This window comes from Paracoccidioides brasiliensis, assembly GCF_000150735.1.
Source record: "Paracoccidioides brasiliensis Pb18 unplaced genomic scaffold supercont2.4, whole genome shotgun sequence".
In the NCBI taxonomy this organism is placed as follows: domain Eukaryota; kingdom Fungi; phylum Ascomycota; class Eurotiomycetes; order Onygenales; family Ajellomycetaceae; genus Paracoccidioides; species Paracoccidioides brasiliensis.
This window is the reverse complement of record NW_011371361.1, coordinates 40,096-67,362: the sequence shown is the minus strand read 5'-3', so window position 1 is coordinate 67,362 and position 27,267 is coordinate 40,096. Positions and strand designations below refer to the sequence as shown.

The window sequence follows — 27,267 nt, the reverse complement described above, 5'->3', positions numbered from 1 at the left end:
GCAGGATCCCTCAAAGGCCAATCCCTTCGTAGCTTTTTTAACTGCTTCCCAGGGACAATATACCCTATGACAATCTCTATTTGAACAGAAAAACTTAACTCGGGCGATAAGAGAACCAACCGGGAACAGAAAAGGAACTGGAGGGAGATTGCTCTTGTCACACACACCGTATCTATCTTCCCTATGGGTTGCTAAATGTGTAACTATATATGCATCCGTCGCCTATTCTGCTTGGATCGAGGCCTTTGAATTATCGTAAGAACTCTGCGCAAGAGAGATGGGCAATCAGGGAGATCAGAGTCTAATTCAACAGCTTAATTACTATGAGAAGAGGGTTAGAGGCACGGAAGCTTGAAAATCAGCAGCAGCAGCAGCAGCAGGATATTCGGGCGTACTTTTGAACGCTCAAACCTCTATATTGAATTCCTCTATATAACGAATTGAATAGGCTTCCCAAGATTGAATCATTATAGCGATGGCTTACTGTATTTGAAATGAAATTGAAATGGCAAACAAAAAAATCACAAAATAATGCCCCTTCTGATAAACGCCCAATCCCTCTTAAAAATGCAATCGCAAATCAGACCTGGATACCAGTTACACGCCATTAAGATGAAGCATCATGTGTTTTCCCCACAGAGCCTGTACACGAACAAGAGCTAATGAACATCAACGTCCCGAAAAGCCCCTGATTTGTCAACGTGATCGCCGAACGAGGTGCTTTTTGGTCTGAGCTTCCCTGTACTGAAAATCTCCCTCATTAGCGGGCGGATATGACTCTCTCCTCGCTCCTTCGTCAATCCCTTGCTTCCTTTGTGACTCTGTTTTTTATCGCGTAATTCCAGCAGATGATTAGCCTCTCTGCTCTTCCCCACCGCTCCATGTTTCCCTTCTAGTCTCCCAACGAACTCGTGTAGTGCCGCGGCATGTGCCGTCTGGATGTGTTGCAGCTCTTTCGCGAACGATTCTCGAAGGCTCTCTAGCTCCGTAGCATGCTTCTCGTTGAGCTGGGCGACCAGTGTTTTCTCTAGTGCTTCTAGTCGCACTGTGGCTGCTCGACTCTCTTCGTCCTTGAGACCCTGGAAATTCTCCTCAAGATCCGTTCTTTGTGCGGGGAGCGCTTCGGTTGTGGCCTTTTCGTTACTTTCCAAAACTGCCGATTTTTCTTCCAGACCTGCCTGCAGCTTCCGCCCAGCTTCCTCCGGCTGCCGCCTTTGCACTTCCAGAGCGTTCGATGTCTCTGCAGGAATTCGACGCAAATTTTGCCCCTCTGCATCAAACTCTTGCTCGCGGGAAGCCGTAGCTTCATCTCTTTCCGTGAGAGTCTGCTGCATCTCTTTGACGCCGTCTTCGAGCTTCTTGTAATCTTCCAGAGTGTAAGGATGTTCTAAAAGAGATTGTCGCATATCTATGTTCTCCTCGTCGTGGTCCTGGTCATCAGCCACCCGGTGAACTCTTTGCGGATATTTGATTTCTTCCTGCAGCTGCCGCTTCTCACTTTCCAGAGCCTTTGTCTTCACAACAAGCTGTTGCAGCTCTTTAACTTCATCCTCCCGTTCCTGCTCTCGAATTTCCAGAGCTTCGGATTTTCTCCAGAGGCTTATTCGTAACGCTTGGACTTCCATCTGTAGCTCCTCCTTGTGAGATTCCAGAGTTTCGGTCCTTTTCTCCAGGGTTTGTCGTAAGTCTTCGACCTCTTGCTCTAGCTCCTTGTTATGACATTCTAAAGCTTCAAATCTTTCGGTGAGCACTCTTCGTAACTTTTTGATTTCGGCTTCCAAATCCCGCTTGTCACCTTTTAGGGACTTCGAGTTGTGTTGCAATGAAGCCACATTTGCTTCCTGCTCCTGTTGTCGACACTCCAGAGTTGTCGACCTTTCCGCAAAATTTTGGCTCAATTCTTCGATCCCTTCCTGTAGCTTCCGTTTCTCCTTTTCTAAGGTTTCAGATCTTTCAGTGAGTGTTCGTCGTAGCTTTTCAGTCTCTTTCTCTAGCTCTTGATTGCGACCCTCAAGGGCTCTAGAATTTCGCTCAGAAGATGTTACCTTTTCTTCCAGAATCCGCTGGAGAGTCGACCATTCCGTAAGATTTTGTTGTAATGATTTCACTTGTTCCTCTAGTTCCCGCTTGTTACGTTCCAGGTCTTCAGACCGTTCAATATATCCTTGCCGCGCCTCTTTGATCTCCTTCTCCAAATCGGCATTGGTTCTGTGTGCGGTTTCCAGCTCATTCTCTGCGGCCTGTAATTTCGCTCGAGCAGTAGCTACCTGCGTCTGAAGCCCCTGAATCTTGTCGTTCAAGAGAGAGCACTCTGCAGCATTTTCGCTGATCAATTTCCGCATCTGCCCCCGCAACGCTTCGATGTGAAACTCTTTGTGCATTACGGTTTGTTCAAGAGGTAGTTTGTTTTCAGTCTTGTGATTTTCCGCGTCCCGATAATCTTGGTCAGTTTTGGGGATACCGTAGCTGGACCTCGGACGGCTGATCTTTGGGCCATCGTGCTTGATCCATCTGTATATATACTCGCCAGTATTGCTATCGTCACCTTCTAGTCGAGTTGCTTGGAGAAATGATGGGGCTGGCGATAGAGGGTGACTCCCCATCGAGAAACTATCGCGATGTCGGTAAACATTGCGAGGAGACATTGTCTTGTACGTATGCCTCAAGTTGAGCTCCTCGAATAGCGATTTCGAAGAAATATAACTTTTTCTATATCGGGATTGAGTGGGTAACATAGAGAAGGAATGCGGGGGGTATGACAGTTGAGATCGAACAATAGCAACAATAGCAACAATAGCAACAACAACAACAACAACAACTGATGGTGAAAAAGCAATAACTAATTATGCTGAAGACATTACTACATTTGTCGCTAATCTCGGAATGACGATGAATCATGCAAGGCAACGTGTTGCAACAGCCCCTCCTTGGAAGGGCACCAATGGAGTTTAAAGCAAACGGCGCCCTCCGACAGCCATATTCGCTATATTCAGAGGGCGAATCTCGAAAGAGCCAATTTTAAGTTGTGTCTCCTTTTGGTTTCACCTTGCTATGAGACATAAATTTGCCCCATTTGTGTATATTTTGCGGTGGCCATTAACTACTTTAGTCAGGGAACAGCATGATAAAAAAAAAAAAAAAAAGGCCCACGTTGGCACGGGCAGGAAATCGTGAGAATAACCCGCTCCGTGTAAACCCGTGCTGAAATCTGAAGAAGAGATCACCAAGAATGCTGGAAGGCCAAAATCTTAATAGCTCAACGACTAAATACACAGTCTATGATATCATTGAGTGGCTTTGCCTAAAAATTTTCCCATCACGACACCGCTTTCCGCCCATTTCCGAAACCGAATGAGCATTCTGGCTACCCGAAAACCGGCGAGTACAGGTTTCTGATCATGCCAGCCCTGGCTTGAATTAGCGCAGCCGAGTTTGTTTATGCTGCAGACCCGTTCTACGCGCCCAATTCTGAGACTCATTTATGGGCGGCGGGTCGGCCCTCGACGCGAGGTGTTGGTAGGGTCCAATTGTTCTTCCGTCAAACCCCCACATATAATTCGACTTAAATTATTCCATTCCGCCCCAATTGCGTTTCTATGGCAAGCTAATAGTATATGGAGTGAGTTTGATTCCAAAGAATTTGCTGATGTTTTTTTACCTAATAATTTGTATGCCCCTAGGTGTTATGATACAATCTCCGAAATTTCCCCACATAAAGATAGAAGGGCAGAGGGGAAGAGGAACATCGGCGTTTCCCAACGCTAAACGCTACAAAGGAAAACCAATCAACAGGCTAGGTAACTACGCAACGGTATCCCTCGTATTGAACGCCCAAGGTGCTTGTAACCTTCAAAGACGATGTCATGCTCACGTAGGAACAAGCATCTTATTCGCATAAAAAGAAAAAACGTGAGAAAAAACGGAGAGCCGAGCGAGGGTGGTTAAGTGTAAAGCTTGGCATATCAGCATCTTATTTTTGTATGTGGTTTCACGCCAACTCAGAAGAGAATCAGTCGAATACAATCTTCTTCCCTTGGAAGGCGGTTTGGCTCTTCTGTTCCTTGGCCTTCTTTGCCGCTTCCCAGGAAGGATGCAGTGGTTTTTGCTCAGATGTTTGGGGAGCTTTGGGGCGCCCAATATTCCCTTCCGGAACTTGTTCAACCTGTTTATCTTTTGGTTTTCGGAAAGACATGGCTGTCGGAAAACCTCCGCCTCTGCCACGCTTCCCTCTCATAGCATCACGAGATGTAGCTCCTTTCCTCATGTCCCAGCCACTATCTCGTGACATATCTTTCTCCTGCGACATTTTCTTAAGGTGGTTAGCACCTGAGCCGAATTTCTTCTCCCATAGCTTTCGTCTGGCCTGTTGACCCATCCTATTTTTCCTCGGTTGGATTGCGGCTGCAGCTGCGGCTGCGTCCTCATCGGCGGACTCTGACCCAGACCAGTAGCCGCCCATTGTCAGGGATGGGAGAAACGTTGTTTCGGGGGTTTTGTTGATAAACTTCGAACTGTTGAGTTTGGTTGCCGGTATAGAGTCTGCTGATGCCACCGAGGACGCCGATGAAAGGGACAAATCTGCTGCTGGATCATACCTAGCAGTGTTTCCTTGTGGTCGTGCCTCACTGCCCTCATCGCCTGATCCTGATTCTGAAGAAGACGCCAATCGCGCATTTGGTTGATCCAAGTCTGCATCATCCATTTCCAGATCCCCCTCAAAGTCCTGGTGTTCCCCAGAGTTCAACTCTGCCCTAACCTCATCCGACAGTTTGGATTTCCGGTTGGTGGTGTTCTCATGGTCTTTCATCATTTCAGCAGGGATCCCCTCCACAATACCTAAAATTCCACGTATGCCGTCTATTATCCCCGGAAACACATCTCTTACTGGATTTGACTTGAATAAACGTGCTATAACATTAGCTTTTGGTCCATTCTTTGGGCCTTCAGGTAGTGGTCTTTTTTCCGATAGCTTCGCAAACGCTGGAGATTCCGCAATTCGTTTCGTCTTCACAAGATGTTTGAGTAATTGCCGTTCCGCAGTAACTGTTAAATCCAGGCACTACACCTTGTCAATTCCGGATCATCATACACGTAGCTTGATAGTAAAACACTAAACTCTACCTTTAGAGCTTGAATTTCCTCGCTGATTCGCGATAGTTGAGCCGTTTCATTCTTCTGTTTTGCAGTTTTCTGGCGCCGTCCAAGCTTCTGGCGTTCGAAGCCGCGGGCAGTTTTAAGAGCTCGATGGATTAGCTGAGAGCCATGCTCAATTTTCTGTTCCAAGCGGGCAATTTGGACCCCCAGCCTCCCATCCTCCGAGTTGGAAAGATTTGCCTCTTCAAATTCAGTGCGTTTCCGCTTCGACATTCTTGTGCAATTGAGCGAATTCCCCTAGATTTCCGTAGTCGTATGATATATCCGTTGCCCTCCTCCTACACATTGACATTGAAATATAACGGTAGAATATTTTTCCCGCTTCCAGTTATCAATTTTTGGGCATATCACGTGGACCGTGCTAAGTCAGCACGGCTCTTTGAACCTTTTGCGGCCTGCAAACAATGAATTTTAGCAGCAGAACGGCTAACTAAAGAGTTAGCGAGCCAGCTGGCGATATAAAAATGCTGCATCGGCATTCATACACCAAGATTTTATGACTACGATAACAGCTGTCATGGCATCCGCATCACCAGAGTCGCTGCCCAAGGACCGCAAAGGACCGAGAGGTAATAAGCGCGCCCGCCACGTCTGTCTTCGCTGCCATGAGAAAAAGGTAACAACCGTATGCATGAAACCATGATCCGTATAAGTTGACCGCTATCACAGATCAAATGTGACTTGCAGGTGAACAATTCTGAATGCGAATCTCCCCGTTGCTCAAGGTGTGAAGTCGCCGGATATGAGTGCCGGTAAGTGCATCAATTGAGCTGGGATCCCCGAATTACCATCACTGACATGCTTTAAGGATTCGTCTCTCCAGGCGTGGAGCAGGTAATCGGGGTTCCGTTCGGCATGGTAGCTTGGATGCCCCCGATGCATCAGAATCTTTGCCTGTTGTGTCGTTGCCATACGACCCGACTGCTAGCTCAACACCAAGCAACCAAAGCCAGGTTCATGTTAAATCCGACCCGTCCACTCACCTGCCGGCACCAGATGACCGGCTGGTCATCGAAGGTGCTGCCTCTCCGCACTTCTCTGCGGCAGTTGGGAGGCCACCGCCTTCCTACCCTGGCACTCCAGAAGGGAGTCGGCAACTAACGGTTCAATTTATGTCAAACCGTACAGACAAGTTACCAACCAACTGTCGCGAAGGGAGCCAAGTTCAAAGCCCATTGAATTCCGGCGAAGCTGGACTTTTTCACGTTCTGGATAGTGCATCTGGAATTGATCACCTAAACTCAACACACCTCTCAGGGCAACCCATCGACTTACCACCTCCGGCATTGCAAGAAAGCTTCATGGACACATATTTCCAGTATTGCTACCCATGGTGTCCCATTTTCGAAAGCTCTAAGTTGTTTTCGGAGCAGGAGGAGTCGAATTCCATACTCCTCAATCAAGCATTGGCGCTTCTTGGCAGCCGAATCCAGCCACCAGTTCTACTGCATGTTCCCCCGAGCGTTTACTATGACCGTGCGAAAGCGCTCTTTTACAGAAACCACGAAAGTAACCCGATAACATGCGTAAAAGCGCTCCTCCTATTTTATTGGTGGGGCTCAGCGCCAAATAGTCCCAGCCTTGATACCGTCTGGTGGTGGACCGGAGTTGCTATACGACTCGCGCAACAGATTGGCTTGCATCGCGAACCAAAACCTGGCCAAATTATGCGACCAAACGAAACTCCTGGTTTGCGGCGAAGGATTTGGTGGACCTTGTTTGTAAGTGGGCCAAGTGTTGCATATTATTATTGAATCATTCTCTGATACAACTTGCAGGCAAGAGAGCGACAAACAAGTATATGCCAAGGAAAGCCTTGTATTATCGATCCTTTAGATTGCAATGTCCGAGAACCGTCATTAGATGATTTTCCAGAACCGAAGGATCATTTTCGAGCCCAGGTGTTCATACATTGGGTGCGGCTTTCCGCTGTTGTCGGGCGAGTTGCAAAATACCTCCTACAGAAACCAGCAACGACACAATTTCGGGGTCATTTGGCTAGGGAATTGGTAGACTGGGTCCAGTCTCTTCCTGAAGCGTTGCGTCTACCCATCGCAACTAACCGTACATACCCATTCAACCGAGACGTGCACCAACTGCATTTACCTTATCTTACCACCATAACCCTTCTCTACCTAACCAAATCGTCCCAGCCTCTCCCAAAGGCATATATCACCGCGGTTCTTTCTGCGTCTTGCGTTGCCCGTATTTTCGAAGACTTCCTCGCGCGGGGGTCCATTCGATTTCTTCAGGGCATGGCAGGATGGCACATCGCCGTTGCGATCTTGGCACTTCTCCATGTGCGACAAATCCCGCCCCTCACCGAAGCCGCAGATAATCACATCAGCATCCTCAAAATCGCCCTGAAAGAGATGGCCAAGATGTGGCCATCTGCCAACATGCTGGACAAGGAATTTGATCGCTTGCCCGCCAGCAATGAATTCGCTGTCTCCGGGGAAAGATCCCCCACACACCCAATAGATCTAAGGCCCACCAACTCACTCTCCGAGCTGGCAGATCTTGCAACCGGGACACTTATAAACTCCATGGACTTTTTCCCGTTTGCTACGATTCAGACAAGCCCTGTGGTCGAAATCCTGTTGACACATAGTTCTTCGATGATTTTCTCCGAGCTGAGCTGGCCGCGCGATATTTCAGCACAATTGCACGGTTTGCTGGATTCGTTCGGAGGTGTTTAATGATATACTTTCCGATTCTGTATAACGCACAGCGATGTTTTCAAAAAAATTTCCTCTCGTTCTCTTTATATACTAAAACGGTTTGGGAAAAAGATTGTTCTATGCAAGTTTTTGTACAGCGGCTTTGGAAATCAAGGGATACAGACTATGGGCTTGGTCCAATGGAAAAGGGTCGTGGTTGCTATCATGAGAAACGACTGGAGTTTACAATTATATGAAATGTTTGGTTTTATTTCCAATTTCAATAAATTTATTACAAATGATTTCTTGTTTTCCTCTTGCATTGTACGGTGTGAGGTCGGATTCTCATACAGTTAAAAAATGCAGATGGAGAGCTTTCAAAGGCATCGAGTTCCACCTGGATTATCTGAAACACGAGTGTTGAAATCGACGTGAAAAGTGATAGACGTCTGTTTGACGGTCCGTATATAAGACATGACATAATATTTACAGAAGAACTTCTGGATGATATCTTGCGCATGGGAGCTGTCATATCTCAGCGGGTGTCTGCCCAACCCGCACCCAACGACAAGCGCTGTTCGGATGCAATAGCCGGCCCCGGCCAGTGCCGAGTCGAATGGCTTTGTTTTTGGTTGCCGATGGCCGAATCTTGGCAGTTTCCTCAGCCCCACTTTTATTCGGCTAAACTCAAGCTCAGCCACGGTTCTTTTGGGGAATAATAATAATTGATTAATTAATTTATTAAAATAAAAAAAAAAAAAAAAAAAAAAAAAGGTAAAAATTACGTCCGCGCTGTCTTCCTTATCCTTTCTAATCGGTTTCTCTATGATTGGAAAGCAACAATGGCTGGTGGAAGGATTTGAAAAGTGGCTTGAAAAAAAAAAAAAAAAAAAAAAAAAAAACAAACGGTTCCCACCGCCCACCGGCTATCTATCCAATGGAAAATATTGGAACTCGATTCAATTTTTTCGGAATATTGCCACCTGCAAGCAACCTTATCGCGACATCCCCCCAATATCAAGGATCTGGTAATGATGTTGTCCGCTGAGAAACTCTTCCTCTACGGAGTAATGCTATTTTCACCACTGGTAAGAATATGGCGGGGGGAGATAGGGGGTGTGTGAAAACAATACTCCCGCTCCGGAATATTCCAACCATTTGTCGCTACACTCTTGCGAGAAGGTCGCTTATTCCAAACGGTTTTATTGTTCTGATCTCTGTGATCGAAGTCATGTTGGAAACTTTCTCATATCAAGCGTTGGCACCTTTTGTATGTCGACCCAGTTGTCTCACACCTTGAGCAGTTGCTTGAACTCAGGCATGGAATCTCTATTTGGAAAAAAAAAAATAAAAATAAAAATAAAAAATAAAAAATAAAAAATAAAATAAATTGCCGCAAATAGCAAAATTTGGGTAAGATGCTCTGGAATATAGACAAACCCCCAATGGCTGCCACTAGTTCCTACAGCCAGGGGGCCTAACGGGTTTGGGTCACTCACTCTACGAAGGATGGCAGTTTGAAATCCCTCTCTATCCTTCCAGCATCCTGTTTCGTTCCATAACTAATCTGAGGATAGCAGTGCTTGTAAAACCAAGCTTTTAAAACCAATGGAGCCTGGACTCAAGGTAGGCGGCTGACGAAAACCACTTTTGCCTCCCATGTTGCAAGAAAATGTCCTGTAAACTATCCTATAAGCTCATCGTGTTCCTGATCGCTGCCGTCAAGATTCATTGGGTAATTATCTCAGGAATGGTGGATGTCGCGTTTCCTCGACCACTGGTCAGATTGAAGAACCGACGAGCCGGTGCAGGCGTCTGCCACGATTAGCTCTCCAATTTGATTTGAATTGACAACAAGCTCCAACTGTTTCGCAAACAGTAACTAACTATTTCCGGTGAGCAAAGGAGAAAACATTGCTTCGACGGGTCAAATATGACATTGTGGAGGGGCACAACCAGGCCGTCGTGAAATGCAACTGGAAGAATCTGTTATCTAACTCTGGTTTAACGTACAGTGGGCATTTAAGTTAACTACTATTAGGTTAAATAAACTTTGTCGACCGATGCCAGGCCCAAAGATGCTAACTAACGGTTCAACCTGAAGCCCCAGAAGATCATCTCCAAACCCCGAAGCAGCACGCACGCACTTTTAAAAAAAATTCTCCGCAAGAACTTCTGCATTGGTGCTAATAATGCTTCTCTTTCTTTTCTTCTCAAATCATAGTCTCAAGTACAGTACGCCATTCATATGCCCATACCTTCTAAGAGGTTTTGTGCTCTCTATGTTCACTAATTGAGAAGTTCAATAATGACTTTCAAATGCCCGCCATACTACATTTAGTACATATGGTTTGTCTACAATGAAATGGATTTAATGGTCGACACAGAATTGCTGCATTTTCAATAAAATTTTGGATATACTTGCCTCGATAGTTGGTTATAAGCTCGATCGGTTCACTAACAATGATCCTATCTCATAAAGGTAATTAGTTAGTTCTCATCACTTGCTCCCTTTACTCCCATAACTCCTTATTTTAACGGGTTTTGATGGTTTACATCTCCGCCCAGCTTCAGGGTTATATAAAGTAGTTAGCTGCCCAATGGGAGGGTTTTCAAGGACCAAAAATAAGCCTAGAGATTTGCGGCTGAGCGCAAATATGGAGAAATAAAAGCACAAGTCGACGCCGTAATCAACTGATCGCTACTCCCTGCCTCACCATCTCAATTCAGGTGGACATGGCCGGTTGGGATATAATTACGCGATAAATACCTTTGAAAGGAAGAACCAAGCTCTGCTCCAGAATATCTCGAGATATATTTTCCATATACATACGCGCCTCTTCGGGAGCATCGTGGGCCCATTGTCTCCTTCACAATGTCCGCCAAGGCCATTCAATACCTGCTACCCTTCACTTTCATCTTCGCCATCTATGCCATCGCTATATTTGGGAAGCAGAATGGCTTCTTGGGCATGCTCGATCAGAACGTTGAAAATGGCACGCTGCCTGAAACGGACGAGCGCTTGAGAACAACCTTCACTGGTGTGCATGCGGTGGACCATCTACTTACTACGTTGGTCTCCTTCTTCTGGCCAGTCGTCGATGGCAGTTCGCCCAGCCTGTCGCTACACGGCTTGAATTTCGCTGGGGCCCTTGGTGCATTGTGGGTGTTGATTCTGCTGGAGTCGTTCCGGCCCGGGAATAAAGCCCGTTTGGTGTTGTAGTAAGTGTTAACGTTTTCATTAAATACATCCCCGTCCGATTGTCCATTTAAAAGGCCCGTAGGCTCCCTGCAATATATCAGCTGCACACATGAAGCTGCTTTCTAACCGTGATAACACAGCCCCGTTATATTCGGCCTGCTCTTCCAGCTGATAACATTGGGCATCGCCATCCCCATATACGCCGCTCTACACCTCTACACATCAAGGACACTCTCCAACCCAACCCGCCAGACCGTCACTATCCGCCCCTCCTCCCTCACAGGCGTGAAACTCATTCCATTTAGCGTAACACTGGGCTACCTTCTCCCGTCCATTTTCCTTACACTCCCCGAAAGCACTTGGCTCCCTCTCCAATCGACACAAGAACGCATCGCCTTCTGGCAGCCCTGGCCCATCTGGGTATGGCTCATCCACTCCGCAACCACCAGGATCACAACCGCATTGCTCCGCTCCAACAGAGCCCTATCTGCCAAGCAGACCCTCTCCACCCTCCGGTGCGTCTACGCTTTCGCCTTCGCCCTTGCCGCTGTATCGCACATCGCCACATGGTCTCTGTCTTTCACCACAATGATTTTTCCTATCTTGTTTGCGCGCGACTTCGCAGCCGCTTTGCACCCTGCGCGCGTATTTTTGAACACTATGCCCTGGTCGGGCGCGCGGGCCAAGTCGTGTGGTGAGAGTGTGCTCTGGATTCTGCAGTGGGATCAGCTGCTAGGGACCGGTTGTCTACTGCTTTGGGCTATTTCTCTGTATGTGGCGGCGCATCAGGCTCGAAAGCTCAGTGTTGGATGTATAGGGCTGGGGGTTAAGGTGGCTTGGCTGTGTGCTGTTTCTGGCGTGGCTGGCGCCGTGGTGGAGCTGATGTGGGAGAGGGATGAGTTGGTGCTTCAGGGGCAGCCGGAGGAGCAGGGAGCGCAGAGTGAGCCTGGAAAATCCAACAAAAGGTGATTTAAATATGTTGATGGATGTAATGTGATGTCAGGGCCGACAGGTTTTCCCTGTCCATTTATATTCCTTTTTACCTCAGTATCTTTTCCATTTGAATTCGAGGTATTATGGATTGTGATTTAGGGGTTTTAAATAAAAAGGATGGGATTTCGAAGACAAATTCCAGGGAACAACAAAGGCGTGTTTGAGAGGTTACACAGGCAGGGTAGTTGGCGATGGATTCATCTTCATAATAAACTAATCTAGGCGACAACTGTGTGAAGTGTCTATTTACATAAAATTGGTATAACAAAAATACAGTTTTGATGCAAGATTGGTTTGCCAATAATAAAAGGGGGTGGATTATTATACACCCCGTCCGTGCTACTTTTTAGGTTCCTCCTTTTTTTCTTCAGGTTTTGGAGTAGGCAATTTGAACTATTATCGCGAGTGGATATATCAGCATGCAATATCAACATGACAAGGAGATTATTGGAATTAACGTACTTCGCTTGGCTTCTTGTCGATACCCTCTCCAATTTGTTCCCACGCAGAAGTTCCGCCTTCAAAATTCCTGAAGGCCTGGGTCAATTCCAATGGCTCAACGACTATTCTCTTCTTCTCCTCGTCATATCTAATTTCTGTGTATCCCGTCAATGGGAAATCCTTTCTTAGGGGATGGCCATCAAATCCATAATCCGTCATGATCCGCCGGAGGTCCGGGTGCCCAACAAAAAACACGCCGAACATGTCATATACCTCGCGCTCGTACCACAACGCTCCATCGTACAGACCGGTGATGCTTGGGACGGGGGTAGCTTCGTCTGCGTAGGTCTTGACGCGTATCCGCGAGTTGTGGCGCACGCTGAGAAGATTGTACACGACCTCGAAGCGCTGGTCGCGGGTGGGGAAGTCGACAGCGGTAATATCGGAGACTTGAGTATATTCCGCCGCGGTGTGTTGTTTGAGGAAAGTGAAAACCGGAATGATTCCGGACGGAGGGACATATATAGTCAGCTCGTCCTTCCAGACGGAGAACTGTTGGATGTATTTGGGGAGACAGGATATGAGGTATTGGCCGTATTTGTGTAGGGCTGAGGATTTTTCGGCATATTTGTCAACGGGATTGACGACGGCACGGTGGAGTTCGCCAACAGCTGGTTATGTGCAGAGAGTCAGCAACACAGATCCAATTAAAAGAGACTCTGATTAAACCAGGTTGCTAGAGGAGGTGAAGTTTAGCTGACATGGGCGAGGCGCTTCCCGCATATTGGGTGTGTTTGTGTTGGACACAACCTTTGCCTGCTGTAAAGGGGCCACTGCGGAGAAGAAGCAAACGGATGGGGGTCTGGTAGCGGCAACCAGGGAGCGGCTGCTCCCCAGACGCATGACAGGCCTTGCGGACGCCATGGCTGTGGGTCAATCGGGAATGGTGGGAGGAGAAGGCGGAGTGAATAAATTAGTTCTTGGTTTCTCACAATGAAGCCCTGGGATGGGATGAGGTTATGGATTATATAAGCTACACTATATGTCACGTGAATAAACTTTACCTGAATAAGAATAGCGCAAGAATAACAACCTGTGATTGGCAAAAAAAACAAGTTGCTGATCTAAGCGGCCCAAACAGGCCTAGTGCCTACAGAAAGCTCGAACCTCCTCTTTCGTTCCTCATCGTCTTTTTTTCTTTTCCATCCGTCTTCATCACGCACACTGGCACCAACAATACACTCTGCTTGGCCGCTGGATTCATATATCCCTTCTTGGCCCGCTACTCTCTTCACCTGCTGGTTCCGGTTCTGCGGCGTCGTTGTTTATAGCCGCTGTCGAACTTCCAAGGCTGTTTCCTCACCAGATCCCAACCTTTCCCCAACTCGTTCATGTGTCCTGGCACGCTGGATCAATTTCATAATTGTAGTAGAAGTGTTGCGCTAGGTTGGCAGGGAGAAGAAGTGCCGAGATGTCCTCCCGAACCCAAAATGACTCAGTTATTGATGATGACGACGAGTCGTGGTATGTTATGTTCCCCACTCCCTGCTGGTTCTCTAGTCGATCTCTCCTGGCTAAATATGTATTCGGTTTCTCCGTAGTCCCCTCTGCATTGAAGAGTTTGACCTGTCAGATAAGAACTTCAAACCATGCCCCTGTGGATATCAGGTATGTTCATTTTACTTTGTTTTGTTGCATCTTGAGTTTTCACCCCCTCAATCATTCCAGTAGACGCAAAAGTTTCATCTATTTACATCTATATATATCTGCACACCTCTCTGTGTTTATATATCCTGTGTCAGGCTAAGGCGGCTAATATTCTTCCCAGATCTGCCAGTTTTGCTACAATAACATAAAAACACACAGCGAGGAAGGGCGATGTCCAAACTGCAGACGCGTATATGACGAGAGTACAATCCAATACAGAGTTCCAGATGCCGACGAGTTAGTCTATTCCACCTCTTATCCCTTTTTGTGTATCGGTTAGTTCTAACGCGGATTGTCACCCAATCAGGTTTAAAGCGGACTTGGCGTTAAAACATCGCAAAGCCGCCGCTGCCAAAAAGCGGGAGGCCGAAAAGCGAGAAATTGAAGCGTCCAGTCGAAGAAATCTCGCTGGCGTTCGGGTTGTACAAAAGAACCTGGTTTATGTCATTGGCCTAAACCCCACGATACGAGATGAAAATCAACTTCTACAAACTTTGCGTGGAGACCAATATTTTGGACAGTATGGGGATATTGAAAAGATTGTTGTGAGCAAGGCCAAACCAGGTGGCAATCCAAACCAGGGCATCGGTGTTTACGTAACCTTCGCTCGCAAAGCTGATGCCACAACGTGCATTGCCGCTGTGGATGGATCTCCTAATGGCGACCGCGTCTTACGGTAGGTTTATCCATATGGATATGGCTCCCCGAATAAGCTGTCAACTGGATACTGATTCTTGTTTGATATAGGGCCCAATATGGTACAACGAAATATTGCTCGTCATTTCTTCGCAACGAGCAATGCAACAACCGCAACTGTACATTTCTTCACGAAACGGGTGAAGATAACGATACCTTCAGTCGCCAAGATCTATCCTCCATGAACACCATGTCATCACAACGTGTCCACCCAAGCGGTCCAAGTGGGCCTCCTCCTTCAACCCAGTCTCCATACACCTATCACGCTCAACCTGTCAGATCAGCCACACATCCCATCCAAATTCCGGCCGGGCCCCAACCAATGCGGCGACAAAACAGTAAAGACGAGCCAGGGAATCGAACCAACATTGACTCTTCCGCTTTGCCGTCGTCTGCTAGTTGGGCTAACAGGGATTCCCATGTGCAACGTGCACGACGGCCAAGCGTGGCTGCTAGCCAATCAACCCCCAGTCCCAAGGTTGCGAGTGCAGTTGTCAACAAGATTGAGGATTTAAAGCGAACTGCTGACAGCGCCCCAGCGCCCTGTCAAGATTCTGCTAGAGAGCAGACCCCAACTCCGGCAGAAGCCTCAAGCTCATCTACCCGCGCTGCTCGAACAGTGTCCCCTCCGTCGCCGTCTGCCCCCAGTGAAACTACCATGCTGGACGACCTTGTGAAAGCAGTCAATAACCCGGATTTCCGTTTCATATTTTCGTCTGCGGGGCTGACATCTGAGGAAATCGCGTACATCGAGAATCATCCTTCTCTTATCGATCCATATGGCGGAATTAAGCGCCGTGCGATGCGGGAGAAAGCTGAACATGAACGAGCAAGCCAGGAATCTGAGAACCAAATGATAGTTCATTCTGCTACGAACGAAGAGGAGAACCTTGAGGGTGGCAGTTCACAACTAGGAGGCGAGCCTGAAGAAATTCATTCCACTAGTGCCTCGGGACGAAGTAATAGGGAGCCTCTTAGTGCAATTCAACCACCATCTCAGCAGACGACATCCGTAAATTCTGCGATTGGATCTCCCGTTTCCTCTGGCCACCAGTTTCACGGAATAAATGTGGCCGGTCGAAGCCTAACTCCCCTCCAGCAACAACAACTTCTGTTACTCAAGAATGCAGGTGGGCAACATATGGGGTTAATGGATCAAGTACACACTGGATCGGGCTCCAATGCATTTGAGCATAATGTCCAAGTACGCGCAGGCCTATTTCAAAATCAGATGCCACAGATGGCTGGTTTACAGGGTCATGTTAGACAATCATCACGATTCTCCTTTGTGAATGATGCCAACGCAAAAAACGCAGCCAACCAAAGACTCGTCAATCAGCAGACGTCTACCATGCAGGCTACTACCCCAAATCCCCTTAATGCACCAACTAGCCAACATGGTTTGGGAAATCATTACTTTGTTAGTGGGGTTCAAGGCCCCCCTCCAGGTTTGAAAACCGCAGGCACTCCTCCAATCAGTGGTGGGGGCATGTTCGCTCAAGGACACGGTTTCACTAGCGCAATGAATAGCAGTCTCAGTCTTGGAGCCAAGCAAGATTCCAACCCTGACCTTATGCGTGAGCTTATGCGTGGTCGAAGCGGCACTAGTGGTGGTGGTGGCATTCAGGCGCACGAGGCTGCTAAGAGTGAGTTCATGTTCCCCTTTATTCAAATGCACAACACACCCCCTCCCTTGGCTCCCGTATCTGGCCTTCTCAGCTCTCTCTATGGTCATCATGCTGGGTCCCACCAAGACTCCGGGCCACAGAAGCAGAGGAAGAGGGGGAAGAAGCACAGACACGCTAACACTTCCTCCGGTGGAGGCGGTGTAGTAGATCTTGCGGACCCGAGTATTTTGCAGGCTAGAATGCACCAAAGTGCTGCTAGTGCTACCCCTGGGCAGGGACTGTACGGGAGCCAGGGTCAAGGTGGGTACAACCACTCCAGCATGGTCTATGGCGGAGGCTTTGGCCGATGGGGATGATTTCCCCTTGTGCTGCTGGACCTCTTCGTGAATTTCACTTTTCTCTTTTCCTTAAGCATGTTACTTTGTTCTATCGATTTTATGATAAGCTATGCTTCTACTACTTGATTTACCCCTTTTTGCCAGTTTTCCGAGCCTGAATTTGGCAGTTTATGGGCCCTCCCCTCCCCCTCTCCCCCCCCCTTGCGTTTATTTTATCTATATGACTTTTTGCCCTTCTTTAATTTCCCCATTCCTTTTTCTATGCAGCATATGGCAATCATGTTAAAATCACTGGGATAGGCGAGCCTCGGGCGTTACCAGGGTGTTAAGTTCACATTTTCGGTGAGGCTGAGGGTCGGCGTCTACGCATATTTTTTTTTTTTTCTTCCCTACTCTTTTGCAGAGATCTATACTTCTCTAGGGGTTTGCTACAGATTTGGGGCTCTTCATTAGCATCACGGGTTTAATTTTTCAACGCTTTTGGCTCATCCGCATGGTGATTGTGAGCCTTTCTTTTGTACGTTAAGTCTCCCTTACCCTGACTTGTACCCAAGTCAGATCTATCTCGAAAGCAATTTTCTCACATTTATTGCTCGTATAGACTACCCTCCCTCATTCTTCGCTTCCAACTCCCTACATTCCGTGGATCTTGTTGTAATGAAGAGCTTTCAATCTGTATATATCCCGCCGGCGCCACCATGTAGCCCACCTATTTTGTCCCGGAGTCTATGCTTTCACGCTCCTGTCCTTTTAGTTTTATTCTTTTTTCGGTTGTTCAGCAGTTCATATTTCTTACGTTTGGCCATCTCCTTTACGTGTTCACTTCAAAGCTGCTAACACAGCTCTACTGGTATATCAGATGAAGATTTCCCGCCTCTCGGTCCTCCAACAAAGCCTCTAGATAAGCGGCCTTTTGAAGGATTTCGCATCGCATCAGGATCACGCGCTTCCCATGGGTCGCTCGATTCGCCCTTCAGGTCTGGTACCCCTGTACTACCACCCGGCCTTCCTTTGCCCCATGGGCATCCTGTCGCATCTTTTGGCCAAGATTACAGCCCATCCAACTCGACCCCATCAAGTCCCAAACAAGTAATCATTCCACCACGAACTGGATTTTCAACACCCATCCAGAAATTTAAAGATGTCCATACTTCCGCGCAACCCTCACCGCACAGGCAACCTTCACCTGTCATCCCCTCCATACCCTCACTGACACGCGCTGCAGCTGAAATATCCTCTGGTTCTCCAAAGCCTAAATCTACAGCACGTAACCGTCGACCGAGTGACACTCTAACAGTCAAGGAGACAACTCAGGATCTCAACTCTGAAAAAGCCCCGGCAATTACTAATAAAAGTGGCAAACAACCTCGTGAGCCTCGCAGCAAGCCCGTGCCATTGATGCTGAAGCTATCAATGCCAACTCCCCGGGACAATATTCCCTCTCGAACCACTACACCCAATCACAGCGTATCCTCCATACCCGCATTACCAAACGTTGCCTCGCGCCCCAATACCCCCTTGACGGGCGTTTCACGGGCGTCTGATTCTCCTATTCCTCGGCAAGCACGGGTATTGCGTGTTGTTGACACATCGAAATCCGAAACACATACTTCAGCTACCGCACCTACACATTCAGCCGCTTCCAACTCGTCGGCGAAACAGCGATCTAGGCGACCCAGTGTTTCATCCACCAGCCTCCCAGGCACGCCAAATAACGCTGACTCTGAATACGATTTTCATACTTCTGCGTCATTGTCGAGGGCAAGCTCACCACCGCCAAGTCGCATTGGTTCCGCACCAGTTCGTACTGTAACAAAAAGTCAATTGAAAAAGGAACGGAAACTCAAGTCTAAGAACGCAGAAGTTAAAAAGGATGAAGCAATCCCGTCTTCGGCTGTCACCGAAGAACCTGTTCAAGCACCGATTATCGGCAGGAAACGCAAGGCAAAGAAGGCCCAGACACCTGCCACTGAACAACTTTCTACAGCAAATGAAACAGATCAAGAGCCCGCCCAAGCGGCCAAGGCATCGAAATCCAAGGGGCAGAATAAGCCAGAGATGTCGACACAGACCAACGGACCAGATAAAGTTACCAAGGAATCTGCCACCAAGGAAAAGCCCACCACCGCTAGTCTGGCTGCAGCGGATAAGGAAAATGTCGAACCATGGAGATCAAACAATACGACTGGGCAGCTTATGGCAGACTCAGAAGCTAGCGGTGTGCCTATTAAAGATCTTTTTTTGGAAAGAACGTCACCACTTCCAGTGTTACTTGCGCAACTGCATCAATCTGGCGATCTTGATCTAAATACACACCCAATCTTCAACCCACCGAACCTCAACCAACGGTCTGATCTAAAGTGCACTGCTGATGACTACGACATTTTGAAAAAACCTATCCACTTGGCTGAAGAGCATAGAACCAAGCTACTCCAGGGTGAACCAATTCACATTAATGAGGATTCCGATCTACTGAAGTATCGTTGCTTAGTCACACCAACCGGGTGCGTCCTCCGCCATCTTTCCGTGGAGGAAGAAAACCGCTATCTGGAACTTGAGAAGAGCCTCACAGCAGCCTGGGAGTCGCTGCAGGAATATCCAGCTTTAACGGTCACCGAGCCCGACATGACCAACCGCGGTGGAGGCTTGGATGCTCTCTTTGCAACTCCCGAAAAATTCAACATCCGCTGGATCGACGGCGCGCCGGAGAATGGACTGTTATCCGGCTCTGCGAAAACTTCCGCCATCTCTTCTATGCCCTCCCCTCCTCCCTTTACTCCCAACGGTTACTCTGCGGCATCTGCAGCAGATGCCAATGAGCCCGCTCGTGCTGCTGGTGCTGCTGCTCCTGCTTCTGCTGGAGCTGCTGGAGCTACGCCTCGCTCATCTACCGTACCTAAATCGACAACTAGTGGAAGTCACCTTGGCGTTGGTCTTGAAGAGCTGATGAGCATGTCTGATGAGGAGCTGCGGAATATGATTGAGGAAGCACAGCGGGAGTTGGAGAGTTCGCGGAAGGAGGTAGATATGGTTGACAAAAAGGTTTTGACACTTGTGAAACGGAATAAGAAGCTGGTGCAGCAAGCTCTGTCTGCTGCGATAGAGTTTGTGGGGTCAGCGTCTGATATTGTCTTGTGAATCGCGGTTGTTTGGGTTGGTGGTAGTGGCTGGGCCGGTGGTATGTGCCAGATGGAGATGAGTGGTTGGAGCATTGAGGAATAGAGTCGAGCCCCTGTAACTTGCTTATCCGTGTGTTTCTGCCTGTGGAATCCACTTAACCACTGCGATTATGACTATCAGATGTATTATTAATGAACGCCTTTCCTCCAATTTAGTTTTGCGTCCCTTCCAGTGTGTGATTTGGTTGTTGTTGAAGCAAACAATTAAAAAAAAAACAGCAAGCATCATGGAGTTCACTGCCTGGCGAATCATACTTCTCATGGTCTTGATTGATTGAAGATTAATCAGTGTTTTTCATTACTTTAATCTCATGGCAACCTGCAAGTGGGATATTAAAACATAATCAGGGTTAAATGTAAGTGGACAAGTTCCTTTCCAAAGCTCTAACGTGTTGTAATTCTTCTGTATATACAACTATGGATGTGCAGACAATGCAATTCTTTGTATCTATAATATCCACTAAAGACAGAAATGCGCGTTAGATAAAATGCTAGATATATACACACCCCATGGGATTCTATGGTATTAACAAGTTTTACATAAGCCGCCCCGTCGTAGGTCGGAAAGGACATAAACCCACAAAGGGAAACTAAGTCCTGAAGTTTATTCATCGCTTTTTTTTTTTGAGGCCGAATGTGGCTCGCAGTTGTAGCTCATTGCAATACGTCGTAATGTGTTCAGACTGCGTCCTCTTAAGGGGTTTGAAATAGCCGATGCAATCATCAGGATTTCAAAATTCACCGGTCTTAAACAACAAAAGCTACAGCCCGTTAATCCCATCCTCATATTCATGAAGGTCATATTCAGCGGGATAAGTCTGCAGAATTCGCTTCAACTCCGCCTTCTGCGCCTCCGTCGATTCTGGAACCTTTTCAAAGACATCGTTAAACATCTCGCGAAGTGGTGGCTTTTTCTCCTTCTCTGCTGCAGAAAACTCCCGCAGCACAGCCTTTCGCACCTCGTCTCGCGTATCACGCTCGAGATCCTCATTCCAAATTCCCTGATTCTCCATCCACTTCCGTAGCCGCGTGATCGGGTTATCGCGTCGTTTCCAATCCTCAACTTCGACGCGGGCACGGTACGCGAAGCTGTCGTCACTCGTGCTGTGATGGGAAACACGGTAGCTCATCGCTTCGATGAGGATGGGCCGCCCTCCGTTTTCCAGGGCCATACGACGGGCCTCCTTTGTAGCCTCGTGGACAGCAAAGAAGTCGTTGCCGTCAACACGGATTGTGTCAATGCCATATCCAACTCCACGGCTGGCAATGCCGTCACCTCGATACTGTTCCAGTGTTGGGGTGGAGATGGCGTAGCCGTTGTTTCGGCAGATGAATACTACGGGACAGGAGCGCGTGGCTGCGATATTCAGAGCGGCGTGGAAATCGCCTTCGCTTGCAGCGCCTTCACCAAAATAACAGGCGACGATCCTTTTTGGGATATTGGGGTTTTGCAAAGCCTGGATTTTCAGGGCGTAAGCTGCGCCAGCCGCTTGCGGAATTTGTGTGGCTAGCGGAGATGATACGGTATGCTATGTCATGTTAACAAACACAATACACCGGATGTAGCAACGTGTGAAATATCATACAGTTTTAAATTTTTGACTGCCGTAATGGACTGGCATATTTCGTCCCCTGCCAGGATCGTTACGGTTTGCAAACAGTTGACTCATGAAATCTTTGAGGGTAAATCCACGTTGCTGGAAAACTCCAGTTTCTCTGTATTGGACAAAAACAACGTCATCGGGAGACAGAGCAGAGGCAGAGCCAACAGCTATTCCTTCCTCGCCCGCTGAAACCTGTCAACTGGTCAGACATCTCTGCATTTATATTCTATATTCATTTGCGGAAGTCAACAAACGGTAGCATACCATATAGAAGCTCAATCGACCTTGCCTCTGAGCATCAAACATAATCACGTCCATAATACTAACTGCAACATCGCAGAGTCTGATCAGCGACCCCTTTTCTATCTTTGAGCAAATTCAACCACGCGTGACCGTATCTAGAGCGGCGCGATATGTTCACTTGTGTAATGTGTAGCACCAGCCCCTCAGGAAACGTACCCGTTAACATATTCTTATACCATGTAATAACCTCTTCACTTGTGACTTTGGGCGGTCCTCGAGTCGTATCCACGATCATGCCGTCGGAGTCCATTACTCGGTATGTGGGGATGGCAGCGTGTTCCGAAGGGTTGATGAACGACATCTCACTGGTAAACTTGCTATTTATTGCACCGGGAAATCGAACGCTATATTCATCCATAATGCACACAACGTCCTTATCAGTCTGAATCCATTTAAGCTACCTGGGTATATAGTATCTCGCAATAATCGGTCCCATACCTGTCCGACCCGGGTCGCTGGGATATCGAAGTACCCCATCGTATCGGGATGTTGACGTGCTTCGTTGAGGCACGGACAACGGGTCGAGTGGCATGCCGGACGCAGCGACACAGGAGAGCGAGTGTCATCTTGTCAAACGAGGACTTGACCGCGGGCCAGTTCTCTATTTTTTTTTTTTTTACAAATGGTGGTGGTTAGTCACTCGATTGCGGTGTTTATCTTGAAGATTATACACTTTGGAGTTGGCGAAATGTTTTCCCACTTCGGCTGGCGTCGGCGTTGGCAATGATAGCCATCACGTGAGCGGCTATTACTCGCGTCTGCCGGCGATACCCAGCGTCTAAAATATGCTGCTCTTGTCGTTAACTTCCTCAGCTATCGTTCCAAACATTCAAACATCGTTTTTCAATTTTTCTTTCTTCGCCCGGTTGAATCTTCAAATACCCGATCCTGTTCTCGTGACGCTTCTGGGGCATGCAGGCGTCCAAGGATCGATGAAGCGTTTGAATCCCACTAGACGGATAGGGCGACCCTAGTTACCGTAACTTCGCGTGAAGACAATTGTCAACGGGACGGTGTCTATTGTCATCTTCGTTGAGGAGGGAAAGAGATGTATGTGAGTCTGTGAGGGAGGATTCGATTCTTAGAGCCTCTCTCATATTTAAGGGAGATATTTTACATATTCTTGCATTCCGTTTCGAACCGATTTGTGTTAAAGCCGTCAAAATCTGTTACTTTTTGTATTTTTGAAGTAATAATTCAGATTGTTTGTGAATATTTCGTTCTTTTATTTCCTAAGTACTCAAATGCATTCAATTATCAAATGCCTATCTGTCTACTTTCTCCCAATAGCCAGTGTAGCCGTTCCGAAAAGGGCAATTGGCTCACTTGTATGCACTTTGCTCACCCGCTCAACCAGCAGGTCCTTTGCCCTCTCAATCTCTTCTTCAGACATCTGCTTAAGCCATTTCGGCATGAACGGCACAGTGTCGAACAGTTTTCCCCTCAGATCCTGGTACGACTTGGCCCCATAATGAATTGGAATCCTCCGAATCTTAACATCTCGAAAGCCAGCATTCTCCAAATGCGCCTTTGTGCCGGCATCCTCAAACCACGTCGGTGCAAACGATTCTGCCGTCGGGGTCTCCGGCAAGTCCTGCCTAATTTCTTTGACAACCTGTAGCAAGTCCAGCCATTCAGCGTCCCTCATATTGGTTAACGCAACAATTCCACCGTCTTGGAGGATGCGATGTGCTTCCTTGATTGCTTTGGCGGAATCCGGTATGCCGCTGTATACAAACCCGGCGAGAACGTGGCTGCATTCCCCATCTTTGATGCTGGATAGATCCGTAGCATCGAGCTCCGCCGTTTCAAGCTGCCCCCACACTGCGTCCCCGCGATTGATGTGATCCCTCTGCTGCTCACGCACCAGATTGACCATGCCCTCCACGAAGTCTAATGCAACAATACGTGCGTTTTCCGGGAGCACAGTGTTGTATCTCTCCATAATGTAATTGACGATTTGGCCCCCGCCGCAGCCAACGTCTAGAATTGTGGATGCTTTTGAGAATGGGAGGGCCGCATTAGCTGTCTCTACCAACTGCACAGTAGCCTCAGAAGTGTTCCCACTACGGTGATACTTGAGATAAGTTGGAACGAATTCGGACCACACTTTGCAGGGATCTGCGGATCAATCAATAAATAGTGTACATGAATGGTGATGTAATGCTATTTTCATGTCTGGCAAATGGGTAGGAGTAGCTGACCTGGATAGATGCTTGACATGGTGATTTGCTTTGGAGTAGCAAATTAGGAATCTGGAGCTCAAGTGCTGTAGTTGAGAGGGAAATAATTTACTTAAAAAAAAATGTTTGATTGAGAAAAAGAACGAATTTTGAATAAATTTACCATCATCTCCTTTATATGTTCTTTTCTAGCCCTATGGTCAAGTTAACTTAGCTCTGAGACTTTGCACGTTTAACTCCCCGAGTAGCTCAACTTTGCCCTGGGTTGTCTATTTCGACCTTCTAGGTCGCAAGGAGCCTGCTCCAAGTTCATTTCGGTGGTTGGACCTCTAGGCCTGGAATCCTGAGAAAACATTAACTAAGCATTATCAAGAAAGCAGAAACCGCTTTTCTTGGAAGTAACCTGTAAATTGCCATCTAGAGCTTCTTCGACCAGACCACCGATATTTTTGTCGTCAACATGCCCTGTAGTGCAAAAGCTTGAAAATCACAAAACGATGCCTTTCTTGTGGCACGAGCACCTCGTACGTCAGGCGGGTAAGGGAATTGTTAGTGAGACCAAGGAAATCTGTAAGGACGTAGCAGTTCAAATCCAGAGGAATTTTATGTAGCACCTATCTGACAAGAATGGGACACAGGGAAGACAATTAATTGTATCCAGCTTCCCGATACCATGCAACTAAGTCCCCGCACCCTTCGGGAACATGTTTGTTTCTATCCGAGTTGTGTTTGATATCTCCAGGCCAGGTGCTGATGCCGAGTGTAGAGTATTATAGGAAGTTATATAGACTGGGGTTTTTGTTGACAGGGCAGGAAATCAACCAGGAAGCAAGAAAAATAACTTACAAAACCAACGTAATCCATCACTTCGCACTCACCCAAATCAAAATATCTATGCTCAACAATGACTAATTAAAATGAATTAGAAAACACTAGGATTAGGTTATCTTATTCTTGTATGCTGCAGAGGGAAAAACACAATTGCGGCATTTTCATAGGGCTCATGAGCGTGGCATCGGCTCAGAGGATGAAGGCTCAGGGGGTTAAATGATTGGCTATTCAATTAGCTCAGAAGATCCTAAGTTTCTTCCCTAGTTACACCCTTTTTAGATTGAATCCTGCATGTATATATCTCTTGTGTTTTTACTCTCTCATTCAAATTGAATATATCCTGGTATTACTTCTCTATAGTTGCAGTATTTGACTGTTTTATATTCACTAACCTTGATAATTTAATCAAATCATTTTACTAGGTTTTGAATGGGGTGTTTTAAACTCCTATTTCATAAGATTTTTTTTAACTTTATATACCCGGTGTTTGAAGCATTCAAAATAATGTAAAGTTGTTGAATTAGTTAATTGACAAAGTAGAAGTTTATAGTCAAATATTTAGCTTACTGAATGACTCAATTAGATTTAAATAAAACTATTATCAGCAGTGATAAAGTCTCTTTAAATGTTCTGAAATTTAAAGATCTTCTTTATATGTGCTGTGGAATAAATATCTAGTAAGTTTCCAATGATGTTAAAATCAAACTCTATTTACTATTTACTAGACTCTTATAGAGCATATTATAAGGATAATAAAAAAACTTATATTTAAAAAACTACAAGAAATATGATGTATATAATAAAATATGCATTTTTTTAAGTAAATATAATTAAAATCTAGCATAAATAACTGTCATGCTTATTTAAAGTAAGAAGTGTATAAGTATCAACTTTATATAAATTGTAGCAAAAATAAAAATTATAGTAAATTACTTAATTTCTATTTATCTGTAATTTAATTATTAGAATTATAATATTAAGTGTTTAGTTGTCTGAAATCTAATCAAATTAATTTTTAAAAAATATTTTAAATATGAAGATTTTAACACTCTTTAATATATTGATTGTCTTAATTATAGCAACTTAATCTTGATTTTTAAGCTATAAAAGCTTTGAACAAGTCATACACTAACTGCCTATAGTTAACTGGCTAGTTATAATCTTAGTAATAATATATAATTTCATAGTAAATTAAGTCCCATCAAAGTTTATAGATATCTTTAGTCTGAAACTCATACTTAGTAATTATATTTCCAAGGAATTTTAAATCATTTCTAAATAACTAACTCCTTTCATTTTCTCATTCAATCTGCCCTATGATTACAGTATTTGAAATAACAGTACTGAAGCTTTATACAGCATTCAGTCAACTTTAAAAACTCTGTTCTTTCCCATCGAGAGGGCAGGAATAGACAGAGCATACATAGTGAGAATATATCTCTGTTAATCTTTGTGAATCTGTATGTACGTTCACTTAATGGATTAGTTATAAATCAACTATTGAGTTCGATGGGTTAAGAGAAATGTACGACACATTAAAGAGATGTGCAGCTTCAGAGATTAGAACACTTCTTGCGGTTTTAGAGAGGTTTATCGCTAGCTTCAAGCCTTCCCTCCATCTCTGCAGAGTTTATCGCATTTTTACCGCGAATTCGTGGCATTATCGTGGGCTGAAGAGAACAGTTGAATTATTTAGTTACGTGTTTGATGAGTGGGTTCACTCAGTGGTTGGACTACGTTATACAACGTACGTGTACCTAGTTCCGTGTTCCGTAGTTATAGGATTCAAACTTGTGTATGCGGTTATCTATATCAGTATCTAAGTAGCTATTGCAGCCGTAGATAAAGTTGCAGTTACAAGTAGTTTGTAAGCTGGAGATATTTATTTGGCGGCTTGTCCCATTAGTTAATTAGTTAAATGTCCCCCTCGTCCAATCTCACGCCTTGTTCCTTGTCTCTTGTCTCTCGCGAACCTCTCAAAAATCAAAAAAAAAATTCCCAAAATTCCCAAAATAACCAACCAACCACTCGCCCGTCCCTTTTTTGTCCCTTTCTATTTTTTTCTCCATCTCCTCCAACCTCATCTCTCATGGCGTGCTGATGCTGCTCCATCTCATCCTTCCTCTTCTTCCTCCTAACGGGCTCTCTCATCTCAAGTTATGTCCTAGCTCCCTCCTAAACCCTCGCGCTTCGATGACCACTCCTCGCTGAACCCCCTTCGCTTTTGGCGCTTGCTAGTCAACACCACCACATCCCACCGAACCCCTCCCCTCCCCCAATCATTCCCCCCTCGGGCTCCCCCTCGTCAGTTCCCCATCCCTCATCCCGTCCGATCACCCAGATAACGA

At 46.4% G+C, this 27,267-nt stretch overlaps 8 protein-coding genes across 8 annotated transcripts; 3 read left to right on the top strand and 5 right to left on the bottom strand.

The window, feature by feature from the left end:
• Nucleotides 1–659: 659 nt before the first annotated feature.
• On the bottom strand, nucleotides 660–2,645 carry PADG_03521 (uncharacterized protein; the record flags this gene model as incomplete). Its single annotated transcript, XM_010760773.1, has 1 exon — nucleotides 660–2,645. The coding sequence occupies one exon, from the start codon at nucleotides 2,643–2,645 to the stop codon at nucleotides 660–662; it is 1,986 nt and encodes a 661-aa protein (XP_010759075.1).
• Nucleotides 2,646–4,009: 1,364 nt separating this feature from the next.
• PADG_03520 (uncharacterized protein) lies at nucleotides 4,010–5,367 on the bottom strand (the record flags this gene model as incomplete). Its single annotated transcript, XM_010761184.1, has 2 exons — nucleotides 4,010–5,059; nucleotides 5,122–5,367. 2 exons carry the CDS (start codon nucleotides 5,365–5,367, stop codon nucleotides 4,010–4,012), a joined length of 1,296 nt encoding a protein of 431 aa, XP_010759486.1.
• Nucleotides 5,368–5,671: 304 nt separating this feature from the next.
• On the top strand, nucleotides 5,672–7,853 carry PADG_03519 (uncharacterized protein; the record flags this gene model as incomplete). The annotated part of the gene is made up of 4 exons (XM_010760772.1): nucleotides 5,672–5,770; nucleotides 5,824–5,906; nucleotides 5,963–6,875; nucleotides 6,933–7,853. The coding sequence occupies 4 exons, from the start codon at nucleotides 5,672–5,674 to the stop codon at nucleotides 7,851–7,853; spliced, it is 2,016 nt and encodes a 671-aa protein (XP_010759074.1).
• Nucleotides 7,854–10,689: 2,836 nt separating this feature from the next.
• Nucleotides 10,690–11,985, top strand: PADG_03517 (uncharacterized protein; the record flags this gene model as incomplete). Its single annotated transcript, XM_010761183.1, has 2 exons — nucleotides 10,690–11,036; nucleotides 11,157–11,985. 2 exons carry the CDS (start codon nucleotides 10,690–10,692, stop codon nucleotides 11,983–11,985), a joined length of 1,176 nt encoding a protein of 391 aa, XP_010759485.1.
• Nucleotides 11,986–12,348: 363 nt separating this feature from the next.
• Nucleotides 12,349–13,374, bottom strand: PADG_03516 (NADH-ubiquinone oxidoreductase 30.4 kDa subunit, mitochondrial; the record flags this gene model as incomplete). The annotated part of the gene is made up of 3 exons (XM_010761182.1): nucleotides 12,349–12,402; nucleotides 12,472–13,121; nucleotides 13,212–13,374. The coding sequence occupies 3 exons, from the start codon at nucleotides 13,372–13,374 to the stop codon at nucleotides 12,349–12,351; spliced, it is 867 nt and encodes a 288-aa protein (XP_010759484.1).
• A 547-nt stretch (nucleotides 13,375–13,921) lies between these two features.
• Nucleotides 13,922–19,957, top strand: PADG_03515 (CCR4-NOT core ubiquitin-protein ligase subunit MOT2; the record flags this gene model as incomplete). The annotated part of the gene is made up of 6 exons (XM_010760771.1): nucleotides 13,922–13,974; nucleotides 14,052–14,118; nucleotides 14,279–14,394; nucleotides 14,465–14,833; nucleotides 14,905–16,781; nucleotides 17,679–19,957. The coding sequence occupies 6 exons, from the start codon at nucleotides 13,922–13,924 to the stop codon at nucleotides 19,955–19,957; spliced, it is 4,761 nt and encodes a 1,586-aa protein (XP_010759073.1).
• An 802-nt stretch (nucleotides 19,958–20,759) lies between these two features.
• On the bottom strand, nucleotides 20,760–22,471 carry PADG_03514 (uncharacterized protein; the record flags this gene model as incomplete). Its single annotated transcript, XM_010760770.1, has 5 exons — nucleotides 20,760–21,527; nucleotides 21,585–21,794; nucleotides 21,867–21,928; nucleotides 22,062–22,249; nucleotides 22,344–22,471. The coding sequence occupies 5 exons, from the start codon at nucleotides 22,469–22,471 to the stop codon at nucleotides 20,760–20,762; spliced, it is 1,356 nt and encodes a 451-aa protein (XP_010759072.1).
• A 707-nt stretch (nucleotides 22,472–23,178) lies between these two features.
• Nucleotides 23,179–24,128, bottom strand: PADG_03513 (uncharacterized protein; the record flags this gene model as incomplete). Its single annotated transcript, XM_010761181.1, has 2 exons — nucleotides 23,179–24,026; nucleotides 24,110–24,128. The coding sequence occupies 2 exons, from the start codon at nucleotides 24,126–24,128 to the stop codon at nucleotides 23,179–23,181; spliced, it is 867 nt and encodes a 288-aa protein (XP_010759483.1).
• Between the last annotated feature and the right edge of the window lie 3,139 nt (nucleotides 24,129–27,267).